General features: G+C 38.5%; 1 protein-coding gene across 2 annotated transcripts in view; it reads left to right on the plus strand.

The window, feature by feature from the left end:
• Sp4 (Sp4 transcription factor) overlaps positions 1-14,707 on the plus strand; it is a 60,425-nt gene that overhangs the window by 38,016 nt on the left and 7,702 nt on the right. Inside the window, exons 5-6 of one of the 2 annotated variants that reach the window (XM_028773194.1) lie at positions 7,231-7,430; positions 13,636-13,798. In XM_028773194.1, coding sequence (XP_028629027.1) covers positions 7,231-7,430; positions 13,636-13,709 — 274 coding nt within the window. In that variant the 3' untranslated portion in view covers positions 13,710-13,798. Of the gene's footprint in view, positions 1-7,230; positions 7,431-13,635; positions 13,799-14,707 lie in introns of those variants that run through there. The other variant, XM_028773193.1, reaches the window with a different exon arrangement.

Raw genomic sequence — 14,707 nt, forward strand, 5'->3', positions numbered from 1 at the left:
AGAGAGAGAGAGAGAGAGAGAGAGAGAGAGAGAGAGAGAGAGAGAGAAAGGGAACAAGTACTTGTTTATCCTGTCACTGTGGATACACAGCTGAACTCTATCCTTATTGAGCATTATGAGTAATGCCACTGTTTGCATGTATATAATAAGTGTTTATGCAGACATTCGGTTTTTATTTCTCTTTCTCTCTTTGTGAGTGCGAGTGTGCATGTGTGAGTTATCAGGTTGTCTAGTGACTAACCGTTTAAGGAACTGCAATACTATTTTTTTAAAAGTGGTTGCACTATTCTGTGTTCCCATCAGCACTGTATGAAGAAGGTTCCAGTTTCTCCATAGATTGCAAGTTCTTGTCGTTACCTGATTGCTTACGGTTTTTAAGTCAGTTAATAATAAGTCTGAAAGTGCTGTCACAGTGTGGTTTTAATTATGTATCTTTGGAGAAATGTGTATTTAGATAATTTTTCTGTTTAATCTCATCGTTGAATAGTAGTTCTTCATATATTTGGGGTATAAGATCTCACCAGTACATGATTTGGAAATACTGTTGCCTAGTGTGTAGGATGGTCATATACTGTCAAGATTGAGATTATGTCTTTCAAAGCACAAAATCTTTTGAAGTATAATTTTTTGTTTGTTTCTTTCTTCTCCTTGGTTGCTTTTGCTTTTGATGTCATATTGAAGACTCCATTGCCAAATCTAATGAATGTTCATAGTTGTTTTGTTTTTGAGTTTTATAGATTTTATTCCGAAATTCAGATAGGGTGATACATGGTTTCTTTTTTACATGTGGTATGAAGGAAGTGGGCACCCAGCATTGTTTACTGAAGTTTTTTTTCCCTATTGAATATTCTTGGCTCCCATTTCTCAAAATTGCTTTAAGTGTTTAGCAATCCTGGGGATTCTGGGTGATTTTAGCATCAGTTTGTCAGTTTCTACAGAGAAGCAAGATGGTATCCTGATGGAAATTGAAGTGAAACTGCAGGTCAGGTTGAGGGATAGTGACTATTTAATAATATTGAGTCCTTAGTCCTATATAAAAGGAACATTTTTTCTGTTTAGATTTTTGATGTTTTGTTTCATTAGTATTTTGTGTTTTTTTAAAAAGAGTGTGAGTTTAGTATTTGTTAAATGTATTCCTGTTAAATCTTCTTGATGTTATTATAAATGAAGCTTCCCCCTTTCCCAATTTCAAGTGTACAGGATTACATTGGCGAATATTGCTGGATTATTCTTTCTTGAGATTTTCATGATTACTTAAGATTTTTACATCTACTGGGCTGGAGAGATGCCTTGGCAGTTATGAGCACTGGTTGGCAGAGGATACTGGTTCAAGTCCCAGCACCTACGTGGTGGTTTACACTTGTCTGTAACACCATTGCCAGGAATCAAATGCCCTCTTCTGGCCTCTGTAGGCACTTGCACACATGTAGTACGCAGACATTTGTGCAGGCAAAGGACTCATAAAAATAAGATTTCTATAAACTGAAAATATACATTCGGAAAAAAGACTGCATCTTCAACAGATGGTGTTGGTCAAATTGAATGGTTGCATGTAGAAGAAAGAAAACAGGTCCTTACTCATCATGCTACACAAAATTCAACTCCAAATGGATCAGGAACCTCAACATAAGGCCTTATATATGAATCTGATAGAAGAGAAAGAAGAAAATAGCCTTTAACTCAATGGCACAGGAAAAAGCTTTCTCAACAGAATACAGGTAGCACAGGCACTAAGACCAACAGTTAATAAGTGGGACCTCTGGGTTGGAAAGATGGCTATTCTTCCAGAGGACTTGGGCTTGATTCTCACTCAGCACCCACATGGCAGTTTACAGCTGTCTGTAATTCTAGTTCTAGAGGATCCAGCACCCTCTTCTGGACTTCACAGTCTTGTAGGAGGTATTTAGATATATGTATAGACGAAACACAAATAAAATAATTGAAGAAATAAATGGGGCCTCATGAAACTGCAAACCTGTGTTGCAAAGGACACCCGTCATTTGGACAATTTACCAATGACACATCCAGTAAAGGTTTAATATCTAGAAAATATAAAGAAGTAAAAACAAACAAAAACCAGAACATCAAGAAATAACCCAATTAAAAAGTGGGTTAAAAAGCCTCGAAGAGAATTTTTACAAGATCTGAAGCTCAAATGGCTAAGAAACACTTTTTAGAATGCTTTAGCCATCAAGATAATGAGAACCACCCTAAGATTTCACCTTATCTTGACCAAGATAAATGGCACAGTTTACACTGGTGAGGATGCAGGGAAATCAGAACATCTGTTCGTTGCTGGTGGGAGTGAAAACGTATACAGCTATTATGGAAAACAGTGTGGAGATTCCTCAGGAAGCTGTGAATTGATCCACTTCAAGATCCAGCTGTGCCACCTCTTGAGCACATGCATACCCAAAAGACTCTACACCATACTGTAGAGACACTTGCTCATGCACGCGTATTGCTGCTTGATTTGTAATAGCCAGAAGTTGGAAGCAGCCAAATGTCCATCAACTAATGAATAAATAATGAAAACGTGGTATATTTATACAATGGAATATTGTTGAACTGTTAAGAAAAACAAAATTTGCAGGTAAACGGATGGAGCAGTAATAAAACAAAGCAAAACAACAACAAAACCACGCTGAGTAAGGTAACACAGATCCCGAAGACTAATATCACATGTTCTTCCTTATATGTGTATGTTAGCTTTTAAGCTTTCAAAATACTTGCTACCATCTGAATAACCAGGGAGGTTAGGTACCTAATAAGAGACTGGGATTGATCCAGAAAGGATCTTCAAAGGATTGAGAGATGAAAATCAAGCTATGAGAGTTAAAGGAGCAACTAATGTAGGCTTAAATAGGGAAAGAGATAGGAGAGAAGAGTGAAGGAGGGAAAATGGAGAGCTAGAACTGATAATAAAGGCCATTTGGAAAAGCACAAGGAAACCTGCTACTGTAGAAACTTCCTAAGTATATACATGTATGAAAGGAACTTAAATGGAGTCACTAAATAACAGAAAAGACAGTACCTCAAGTAGACAACTTATGCCACTAAGTAAACCTTTGGTACCAGAATAGGTATATACCAGCGCTCACATACTCACATCTTGTTGAACCTTTAACCAATGGGGTCCCATTGAACCTGGCAAACATTACAGGCTATTGCCAAGGGTCTCCACATCTTAATTCTAAGGTGCAATTTCTGAAGAGAATACTTATGTTATAAAGTACATAAAAGTCAGACTGGTACCTAATAAGAAGCTTCACTCCTACTGATCAGCATCCATGGTTCTGGAAGATACTCTTCATGGTGCAAGAGAAAGTAACCCAGCTACAAGCCCTGCAACCTGCTTGCAAGACATTCTGATACAATAGTGGCACAAATGTTATGGGAGCAATTAACCACCTTTTAAGTTTGGATTCAAGGCCTTCTTCATGAGATAAAACCTATAACTGAAGCTGATAAAATAGCCAAGAACCTACAACTAGCTAGGTCTTGGACCTAGAGGAAAACCTACTTCCTCTGCTAAAGAAACATAGGAATGAAATGAATCCTGACATACTGCTATACCCGTAGGCTAGTTCCTCACTCAGTCCTCATCAGAGAAACTCCTTGCAGTAGATAGGACTGAACAGAGATCTATAACTGGACATTGTGCAGACTGAGAACACTCAGTCCTAAATGGGATGTCTTCATCAAACTTCAAGGCTTGCACAGGTTCAAGTTAGATGGGTCCCAGTAATGAGAGGAGGATTGGGCCATAGGGTCCAGTCCCTAACCAAGAAGCTATTTGCAGTTGATACCCGTTAGCAATAAAAAAAAAAATCAAGTTTTCTCTAATAAAAATGTCACTGGGTCTATCAACCATACCCCAGGGAAGTCTCCATCCCCAGGAATAGTTGGCAAAACAAAAAACAAAAAAATAAAAAACCCAAAAAAAACAAAAAACAACCAAACAACAACAAAAACCTCTCTATGTCGTGTGGGAGGGGAGCTTTTTATTTCATTTTGCCTCGTGACAATTTGCCTTGTTGGTCTTTTGCCTGGTTGTTTTGGCTTTAGTTTCTGTTATATTTACTTTTGATAAAGAAACAACATAAAGTTGCTTGGATAGGGAGATGGAGAATTTCTGGGGGGGTGTCAGAGGAAAGCATGGTCAAAATATACTGCATGAAAAAAATTAATTAAAGAAGATTTCTGTATCATAGTATTATACGTATAGTATTATAGAGATACAGTTATATTATCTTATTATTATAAAGATACATTTATAGTATCCAATATTTTGGTTTTATTTCTTATTCCATGTTAAAGAATTTCTGGTGTGTGTTTTTTTTTTCTCCAGGTTAGGGGAACAGATCTAGTTTCTCACTGTTTTAATATAACTTTAGTTCTAGAACCCTGGATCAAGTTGAGGAAGCTCTCTTCTATCGTCTCCTTTTTTTTTTCTCATTTTAATCATAAAGGGTTTTTATGCCTAACACTTCATTGCATTTATTATAATAATTGTGAGCTTTAAGAAAGTCTGTATAGTTGTTACAAGTCAAGGATTTTTACATAGGTATGGTAAAACCCTCCTAGTTATGGTGTATAATTCTCTTTATAGGTGACTGGGATTTTGTGTGCTGCATCCTTTCTCCCCTCTCGCCTCCCTTTCTCTGCCAGCTTCTCTTGTCTTATATGTCGCTGCCTCGGGAGAATGCTGGCACCATGAGCATGTGCCACACACACTGCTTAGTTTGCTAATGGCCAGGATTCTCTTCATCTGTGTTCATGAGGTGCTAGTCTCTACTCTTCTTGTATATTGGCCTCAAAGTAAATTGGGAAGTGTTCCCTGCAATTTTCTTTTTTTTGAATGAGTCTTTGAAAAGCTTGAAAAGTTCTTACACACACACACACACACACACACACACACACACACACACACACACACACCAAGCCGGAGGTGGTTATAGTAGTACAAACCTTTATCCCAAGCACTGGGAATTAGTAGGCCAATGTGGTCTACTTAGTGAGTTCCAGGACAGTCAGGGCTGTATAGTGAGTTGTTATCTCAAAACAAGCAAAAAATTATATATGGAGGAAAGGGATTTCACCAGTAAAGCTATCTGACTCTAGGATTTGTATTTTTTTTCTGACTAATTCTTTTTGTTATAGATTTATTTTGATTGACCATTTGTATTTGTTTGTTTTACCAGTTTTTCGAATTTTCTGTTTAGGAATGTGTCTACCTTAGTGTTTGGTAACGCTTAATGCTCCTTTAAGAGCCTTTTTATTTTCATGAGATTGATAATGATTTTTATTTGTGAGGGAGGTAAATTGAGTCTTTTTGTCTTGGTTAGTTTAGCTGAAGCTTTATCATTTTGTTGACTTCTGGGAGCATATGTTTGAAATTTTTCTCATCTCAAAGCTCACTCTTCCTATCTACCCTTGCTTCTTTCCACAGATTCACCAACTTGTGGTTTTGCCTTATCTGGAGTGACACTGTATCTTTCCCTCAGGTGCCTTTGCAACAGTTGTTTCCTTTTTAAAACAAGCCCTTTGGTTAAACTTCAGCTTTCTTGCAGATTGTCAGTTTCTTTGAGGAGATTGGAGTTCATTCTGACTAGATTTGGGGCTCTTAAGTAGGAAGTGGGGCACAGTGATGCCCTGATATAACAGCTGAGTGCCTGGAGACAGGGACAATAGGCTCACATTTTCTTAACCTTGCCTCCTCTTCCAGCTTGGTAACTCTAATTTATGAACTGTTCATGAAGGTCAGGAAACACCTGGGCCATATCATTTTCATCATGCCACAATTCCTGCAGAGCTCAGTGAGTGGCCTTTTACCCACACTCAACTGGAACTCAGCCTCAGCAACAGGCAGTAGGAGGAGCTAAAGTGGGAGGAGTAAGGAGAGGAAGAGGAAAAGGAGGAGCTAGAAAGAGCAGAGATGTAGGAGGATGGAGAGCAGTCGCGGGTAACAACTTTTACTCTCAGGTGAATAGGCTTAAATTTCTAGTGAATTTGTGCTGAAATTGGTGTGCCACTTTGTTGCAGTTATTATTTAAAAACACCTCAGGTCAAGCCAACTATCTAAGCTGCAGTGGCTCTGCCTAGCTCAGCCACCATGTTCCGTGCCGCTAGAAACGACCAGCCAGAAACACCAGCCCTGCCACCCACGAGATGCCTTGCTGTCTCCGCAAGGCTGGGCATTGACCAGACCATCCCGCCATCCATGCCGGCCCAGTAGAAAGATGACTCTCAAGTCTAATGCTTAAAGATTAATCAAAGGCTTTATATGTTTGGTAAAGCTCAATAACAATATGCCCATACAAAGAGAGTTGTTTCCCAATTAGCTAACCTAAATAAAAGTTGTTACCCGCGACTGCTCTCCATACCTGTGTGGCTCTCCATCCTATATCTCTGGTCTCTCTAGCTCCTCTTCTTTCTTTTCTTCTTCTTCTCCTTACTCCTCCCACCTTAGCTCCTCCTACAACAGGCAGTAGAATGAGAAGCACTGTGCCCTGCCCTACTCTGGAAGATAGCTAGCTGGAGAGGAGGGAGCCCTCCCTGTTCGTGGCTGTACTGTTCTGTAACTCTCCTTTGTCATGGAGGTGGAAGAGAAGAAAAGAGTTAGTCTTAGTTCCATAGACTCCGTTGTTACATACTTTAAATTTCAGAGTGAATATTTTTGCTGTTACTGTTTTTGAGGACTGTGACCAGAGATTCTTGAATAGTGGATTGAGAGATAGATTTATAATTTATTAGTTTTTCTGGGAGAGGGTTCATGGAATTCCTTGTCACATTGACCTGCTAGAAGTGAACCTTGGTACCCTACATTTTTAACTGAGGTTAACTATCTTTTTTGATATTAGAGGAGAATTTTCAAGAGGCTTGTTTTCTTTCCTAGGTAAGGATAGCATGTCTACAATTCCAACAATAGGAACGCTGGGCTAAGGAGATTGTGAATTTAAGGATAACCTCTACTATATAGCTGGTTCAAGCAGTCTGAGCTATGTAGTATACATACATTCTAAAGCTTATCACATTTCCATATAAGTTTTTATATAATACATGACCATATTTGATTTTTTTCCTCAATGAAAAAAAATTCTCATGTGTTTCTTTGTGTTCAGACATACTCACTCAGAAAAGCATTTTCTAATCAAATAGATGGCCTGTGTTTTTGGCACAGATAGAAGCTGAGTTTGGGGTGTAATGATGTTGGTTTTGTTCTGTTAGGGGCAGCAGTGAACCAGGAAAGAAGAAGCAGCATGTTTGCCACATTGAAGGGTGTGGGAAAGTGTATGGCAAGACCTCTCACCTCCGAGCACATCTCCGCTGGCACACTGGAGAAAGGCCTTTCATATGTAACTGGATGTTTTGTGGCAAAAGATTCACACGGAGCGATGAGCTTCAGAGACATAGAAGGACCCACACAGGTTAGTTGGTTTATCTTGGGCGAGACACTACTTAGTTTTCAAGTGCTTAGTGAAATTGCACTGTTGAAGGTCAAAACATCTTGCCTTCTTTCTGTCATACATTTTTTTTTATTTCTTAAATTTTGTCATCATATTTATATGACCCTACAATTTTTTCCTTTTGCTTTTTAGGAAGTTAAACCCATACCGTGTTTTCTACAGTATATATATATTTTCTAAAGTATATATATTTATTATACATAGTATATATAAGAAGAGAATTAAATTATGATTGTAAAGGTTTTTCCAGTGCAAGGGCATCTTGGCAGTTGGGAGCCAAGGAATACCACAAAGCCATACCACATAACAAATATCACACAGAATGGCAGCTGCCTCTTAAACAGTAGAGGATTGGGTGAAGGGTAGGGGTTTTATAGGGTTTGGAGTATGTGCAGTGAGCTGGTAGAAAAGTACAGCATGGGTGGTTGAATTTTGTGGCCTGTATCACCAAGTCACGAGTAGAATAGAGATCTTCACGTCTCAGGAGCTCCATGTCAAGTCAGGACAGGGAGTGTTTTTCCTAGTCCTGTTCCCTACAGTGATATTGGTGACTCTTGAGTAGTCTCCATTTTGTCTTTTCAAACCCAGGAAGTGTCAAAAATAATATAACAAATATCCACTTAAAACACTCAAATTATATTTTTTGTTACTTTTAGTAAATCAACCCACTAAGGAAGTCGGTACCAAAGTCATCAGCCACCATCCGTCTATGATTTGGTGTCTAGTATATTTCTAAACTCATGTATATTATCTGTGGGTATACATAGGAAGTAGTGTTTTGTATAGGCTATAAAATAGTATGATACCATTCTTCATACTTTTACTCAAGTCCACTATGCATGTGCATTTATATCTTACGAGATGTGTAGTATTCTGTCACATGATTATCACATGGCACTGATCATTTCCCATACCGTTGATTATTGGAGGGTTATTTGCTGTCATCAACTTTGCTGCTCTGAAGTATTGAACATGTATAAGGGGCAAGAGTATTAGATCATAGAGAACGTGTGTTTGGTAGTAGAGTCTCTAAAGTAGCTACTTAATGCTTGACTAATGCTGATCAGAAGTTGTGTTCATGTGCTCTCACTCCTGTAGTGCCAGGCTTCAGAAGTTTGTGTCTATCTAAAACTGTTTCTCTTTTTAAAGTTGGTATTTTCATGATTCCTGAGATCAAGCATCTTCTTATTGTGTGTTGTTTATTTTACTTTTTAGTCATGCTACTTCTCATTTTTCTTCTGAAGTGTTTCTCAGTCATGTAATAAAAAAAAAATTTAAAGTCTAAGATATGTTGAAGCTGTTTGAAACTTTATCTTAAACAGCTTTGAGCTTCTTGTTTTTGCCTTCAGTTTGGTCCTTTAGATGATGCAAGAGCATGATTTTGTTCCTCTTCCTCCTCCTCGTCGTCTTCTTGTCACGAATAATGAATTGAGGCTACAAATTGTTTCATATGAAAATCCAGTTTTTGACTAGTTTATTCTTCTGACTAATTTATAATAACATTTCTCTCAAACTGTCCTCTATAATTGTGCCTTAATTTCGGGGTCCCCTGTTATGAAGTTCTGTTCCATTTGACAATTCGTACACCGGTGCCATCCAGTTTAAGTTACTACAAACTATTAAATCTCAGCATCTGGTGAAAGCACATCCAGACCATCATCTCCTGCTTGGAGTGTGCCTGGTTCTTACTGAATGAATTTTGAGTTATTAACTTATACAAGCTGAGGTCTATGTTGAAGACACGGGAGTCCTAGAACTGACCTTTTTTGTGAGCTGGTGTTTCTTGGGTATTTGAATGTGTTCCTTCATTTGGTGCTAGAGCAGCACTGTGAGGTAGACTCTGCTCTAGACTCCAGATTAGGAAATAGCCTCAGCTGGCCAGGGACGACGGTCAGCAGTGGAATAGCCTCAACTGGCCAGGGATGACGGTCAGCAGTGGAATAGTCTCAGCTGGCCAGGGACGACGGTCAGCAGTGGAATAGCCTCAACTGGCCAGGGATGACGGTCAGCAGTGGAGGCACTGAGCTCCATCCCCAGGACCACATGTTGTTAAATGAGTTATAAACACGGAATGGCTTTGGCCACACAAATGAGTATTAGCATGTTGCTCTGTCCAGGAAGTTAGCATTATGTAATGGCTATGAGTTTTGGTTTTTAAGAGTTTTAAAATTTTTTAATATTATATGAGAAGATAGAGTATCTGTTCCCTAGATTTGCAGGGGGAAAGGTTAAAGAAGCCAAAACAAAAAAATAATTGCCATTTATTTGATTTGACTTGGCATTGTGGTTGGATTGTTTTGTTTGAAAAATGGTAGGTTTTAAAGTCATACAGATACACAAAATGTATTTAAATGTTTCAGAATCAAATATTCATAATTTATAGCATTTTCCTCTTCCCTCATGTCGTTTTTGAGACAGGGTCCTTTGTAGCTCAGGCTAGCATCAAACTCTGTATGTAGTAGGATGACTTGAACTTCTGATCCTCCTAATGCACCCCACCTCTACCTTTCGAGGGCTTGGATTACAGTCATGCACCATCATACCCTGGTCACGCCATGCTTGGTGTGAACCCCGGGGGCTGGTGCTCACTAAGCAATCTACCATCTGAGCTTCATCCCTAGCTTCTCTCTTCCCACCTCTTCCTCATCTTCTCACTCATTTTAATATGATCTAAATCATAATCATCTGCTATCTTGCTGAGAGTCAAATTTACTTTATGCTTATTGATACAAATGTTTTGAATATATATTATCCCACACAAATTTATTTAATTAATACATATTAAAGGGGCTGGGGAGATGGATCATCATTAAGAGTGCTGGTCTTGTAGAAGACCCTAGTTTGGTTCCCAGCATCAGTATAGGCCGTTCACAACCATCCTTGTCTCCAGATTCAGGGAATCCAACTTCATGATCTGGCTTCTGCATGTATTGGCACTCATCTGCATTTATGCTTCCACAGACACACTTGCAATTACATAATTTTTGAAAAGTATTTTTTAAATGATGGGAAATAATTTTTAAAATAAAACATTAGGGACTGGGACTGTGGTTTGGTAGTAGAATGCTTGCTTAGCATGTAAGAGGTACTAGTCCCAGCACTGCATCGAAACAAGGCAAACCTATTTGGCACTAAAAATACTAAGCCCAATGCTGGTGTACTTACAAACTTGACTTTTAAAGAGTTGCAGATAGTCATTCACTGCTTATTAAATTTGTTGAAAATAATATCAAACAAAAATACCTTTTGAAATAGGTATGATTAAAAGTCGAACATGTTTCCATTAGAAGCCTTGATCATTCATGGCAAGAATCATTTAGTTCAGTATTTCTCCACCACTCTCAATAGAAACACATGGATGGACTGTGAGTATGTAAGTGAATTATTGTTAATCCCTTTTGAAAGTAGCAAGCATCAATTTGCTTTGCTTAAAAAAAAAGTAAAGTTTGCAATGGTCCATGCAGAGTGTATAAAACTTAAAATAAGTACACAAGATTCTCCCTCACCTCCTCCTCTGGTCTCAGGATAAAGTCCCTGAGCTATGTTTTACTTTTTTTTTTCCCTCTGAAGACTGCCACAGATGCTGTGGGTAACTCTCTTTAGATATAAATCCTGAAATATTTTGCCTGAGATTATGACAGTCAAGTTAATTTCATGAATAATGCCTAGCCTGGTGGCTCATTCCTTTAATATCAGTGTTCATGTGACAGAGCAAATAGATCTCTATTAGTTAAGCCATCCTGATTTACTAGCAAGTTCCAGACCAACCAGGCATACAGAGTGAGACCCTACATCAAAAGACAAATAAAAACTTCATGAATAGACCTTAATTATGCACAGAATGAATCTCTTTTAGAACACATCCCCTTATTGAAAAGAAAATACCTATAGTTTTTAGAGTTAATGCAGTTATTGTTTTGTCAATGATTCTCTCCTTTGTTCTTTTCGATGCTATAGGTTTAAGCCCCTTCTTTTCTTCTTCACTATAACCTAGTGGGTGTCTTAGTGGAAGGCAGTCAGATATGGTCCTGCTGTCATCTTAAATAATAAGGAATGACATTTACCTTCCCTACTAATTAGAAAATATTGCAGGAATAGAACCAAATGTTTATTGCACATAATAAGGATATAGATATACATATACATTCATGTAATAGTATAGCTTACTTTGTTTATCACACATAATAAGGATATAGATATATATACATTCATGTAATAGTATAGCTCACTTCTGTGAATATTTTACTGTGGACATGTTGCTCATTTATAAGAATATTTCATTGACCTGCGGCATTGTGCCAAGGAATAGTCAATCCAGGGATGACTGCTGGTAAGTAATGTCACAGGGAGGTTTCATCTTCGTCCACATCTGTTATTTTTTTTACCAATTAAGAAAACTTAGAGATGCTCCTAAAATGTTCTTTATAGTAGACTTCAGAGTTTCACGATGTATAGGACTTAGTCTTTTACCATAGATACAATCTTATATAAAGCTGTATGTAATTATAAGCTTTAGTGGGAATGAAAGTTGGTAATGAAATGCCAGTGGTTTTCATGTACAAAAGGAAAAGTATTAATTGATGAAATAGATAAGATGAGACACTCTGTAGCTACATTAATTTTCCCCCCGGAATTATTATACAGCTGCTTCAGTTAGTTTGTAAAATGGCCAAAGTTATTTTCTGTTGGTTGACTAGCACCCAGAATGAATCAGTGACTCTTCAGCCTCTTGGTTACTAGGGGTTACATTCAGAGCTGGGTAGTGTGCTTGTTTTCTTATCTAAACGATGAGAAGAACAGTAGCAGACAAACTGAAGATCGAACTCAAACTTAAGTAAGTACACAACGCAGGTAAGTCTAACATTGTACTCCCTGCTCTGTGTCCCAGGGTTGACCCTGTGGGTAATGTGGTTAATGTGCAGATGCAGACAGTAAATAATAAGAGAGACTCCAGGTATGTACCAGAGAAGTCAGAAAGGGGCCAGTGGTCTCCCATCAACATACCATTGCAGTAATGTCAACATAGGCATCAAAAAAGTTTTTACACACTCAGATCTCTAGCTAGAGATTCCAGAAAATGGGGGCTGTGTTTACCATGCAATGTGGGTGGAATCACCAATATTTTTCTCTCCTGTTGTTTAAACTGTGGCCCCAGATAAATACTATAAAAGGCCACAGAAACTAGGCTTTCTGATTGATAAAATCAGGAAAAGATACACTTGTGGGTTAGAAAACATGGAGAAAACATTGAAACAAAGATAAAAGGTGATCACTAGGGCTGGAGATGGCTTAGCGGTTAAGAGCACTGACTGCTCTGGCAGAGGTCCTGAGTTCAATTCTCAGCAACCACATGGTGGCTGACAACCATCTGTAATAGGATCTGATGTACTCTTCTAGTGTATATCTGACGATAGCTGCAGTGTATATACTGTCTATATATATATATATAAAATCTTTAAAGAAAAAAAGGTGATCACTAATTCTGTGCATAGAACAAAAGAAATGCTGTCTCATTCCTAAGCTTTGCATGCACAGGATCAACATAGAATGATACAAAACATTATAAACCATCACCTAATTCCTACCTATGCAGCTAAGCTCTGTGTGTGCTTGTGTGTGTGTGTGTGTATGTGTGTACATACACTGGATGAATGCACATAAGTTACAGTTATATATATCCATGTAAACACATGCAGAAAACAAAGGAAGGTATCAATTTCTGTCTTAGTGCCTTGAGACAGCCTCTCTTGTTGAACCAACAGCTCACCATTTAGGTTAGTGATTAGGATGGTTAGGGAACAGGCAAGCTCCCAGGATTCACCTGTCTCTATTCCACAAGGTTGAGGTTACAGCTTGTATAGTTATACCCAGTTTTTTGTTTTTGTTTTTGTTTTTTTAGAATTCAAACTCTGATCCTGCCCTTGCTCACCATGACTTTTCCCTGGTCCTTGAACAAAGCCTTTAAAATGAATTAATATTGAAACTTAGAATGAGACTTTGAGTCTGAATGGACTTAAATGGAATAATTGTCTACTAACACTAAAACATTTTCTAGAAGATTAAAAGGACTCACAATCTCTGCAGCATAGTATCTAAACTGTCCAGATTATAATAAGATGCTAAGATAACACAAATTTAAGAATTTATCAGACGCTTCCTGTCCTAGCCGCCATCGGAGAGCAGCAGCTATGGCCCTGCGTTACCCTATGGCCGTGGGCCTCAACAAGGGCCACAAAGTGACTAAGAACGTCAGCAAGCCGAGACACAGCCGGCGCCGCGGGCGCCTCACCAAGCACACCAAGTTCGTGCGGGACATGATCCGAGAGGTCTGCGGCTTCGCGCCCTACGAGCGCCGCGCAATGGAGTTGCTCAAAGTGTCCAAGGACAAGCGCGCACTCAAGTTCATCAAGAAGAGGGTGGGCACGCACATCCGTGAAGAGAAAGCGGGAGGAGCTGAGCAACGTGTTGGCAGCCATGAGGAAGGCGGCGGCCAAGAAGGATTGAAAGGATTGATGAACCCTCCCCCAATAAAAGATCATGGCTCCTAAAAAAAAAAAAAAAAAAAAAAAAAGAATTTATCAGACTTTAAAGCAGCCATTAAAACCATGATCCATAGACTGACTAGAGCCAAACATGGTTGAAAGGAATAAAAAGCAGACATTTATAATTAGAGAAATTAAAACTATAGACCATAACCCAATAGAAAAGTACAGTATTCAAAGTTAGAAATGACTAAATATTCAGTAGCCAAATGGGAGCTATAACAGTTGAAAATGAGCAGTAGAAATTATGAATTCTGAAAGGCAAAAGAAAAAGGTTGAGACAGCAGAGAGTGAGTTGAACCACAGGACTGCATGGGACAGAAATAAAGGACGTAAAGTTTGTGTCATTGGAAGGGAGGGGAAAAGGTTAATACAGGAAAGCACTGAACATGAAACAGCCAAGGTTTCCTATTAGATATTAAGTAGAGATCCAAAAGTTTAATACATCCTAGATGGGTGCTAAAAAAAAAAAAAAAGCTTGCCCAGACATGTCTCATGATTAGTCACCTGCAAATCAGAGATGATGAGAATCTTGAAGGACTCTGAAAGAAAATGATACAGAGGAAATGAAAGTTCAAATGATAGCAGATTCCCCCTAAAAATTATAGGGGATGAGAAGTGAGGAAGATGCTTTTGTTATCAGAAGGAAAATAGGGCCATTTAGCCAGTCATATTTCTATGATATGCATACTCAGG

This window comes from Grammomys surdaster, unplaced genomic scaffold (genome assembly GCF_004785775.1).
Source record: "Grammomys surdaster isolate TR1022 unplaced genomic scaffold, NIH_TR_1.0 223, whole genome shotgun sequence".
NCBI lineage: Eukaryota > Metazoa > Chordata > Mammalia > Rodentia > Muridae > Grammomys > Grammomys surdaster.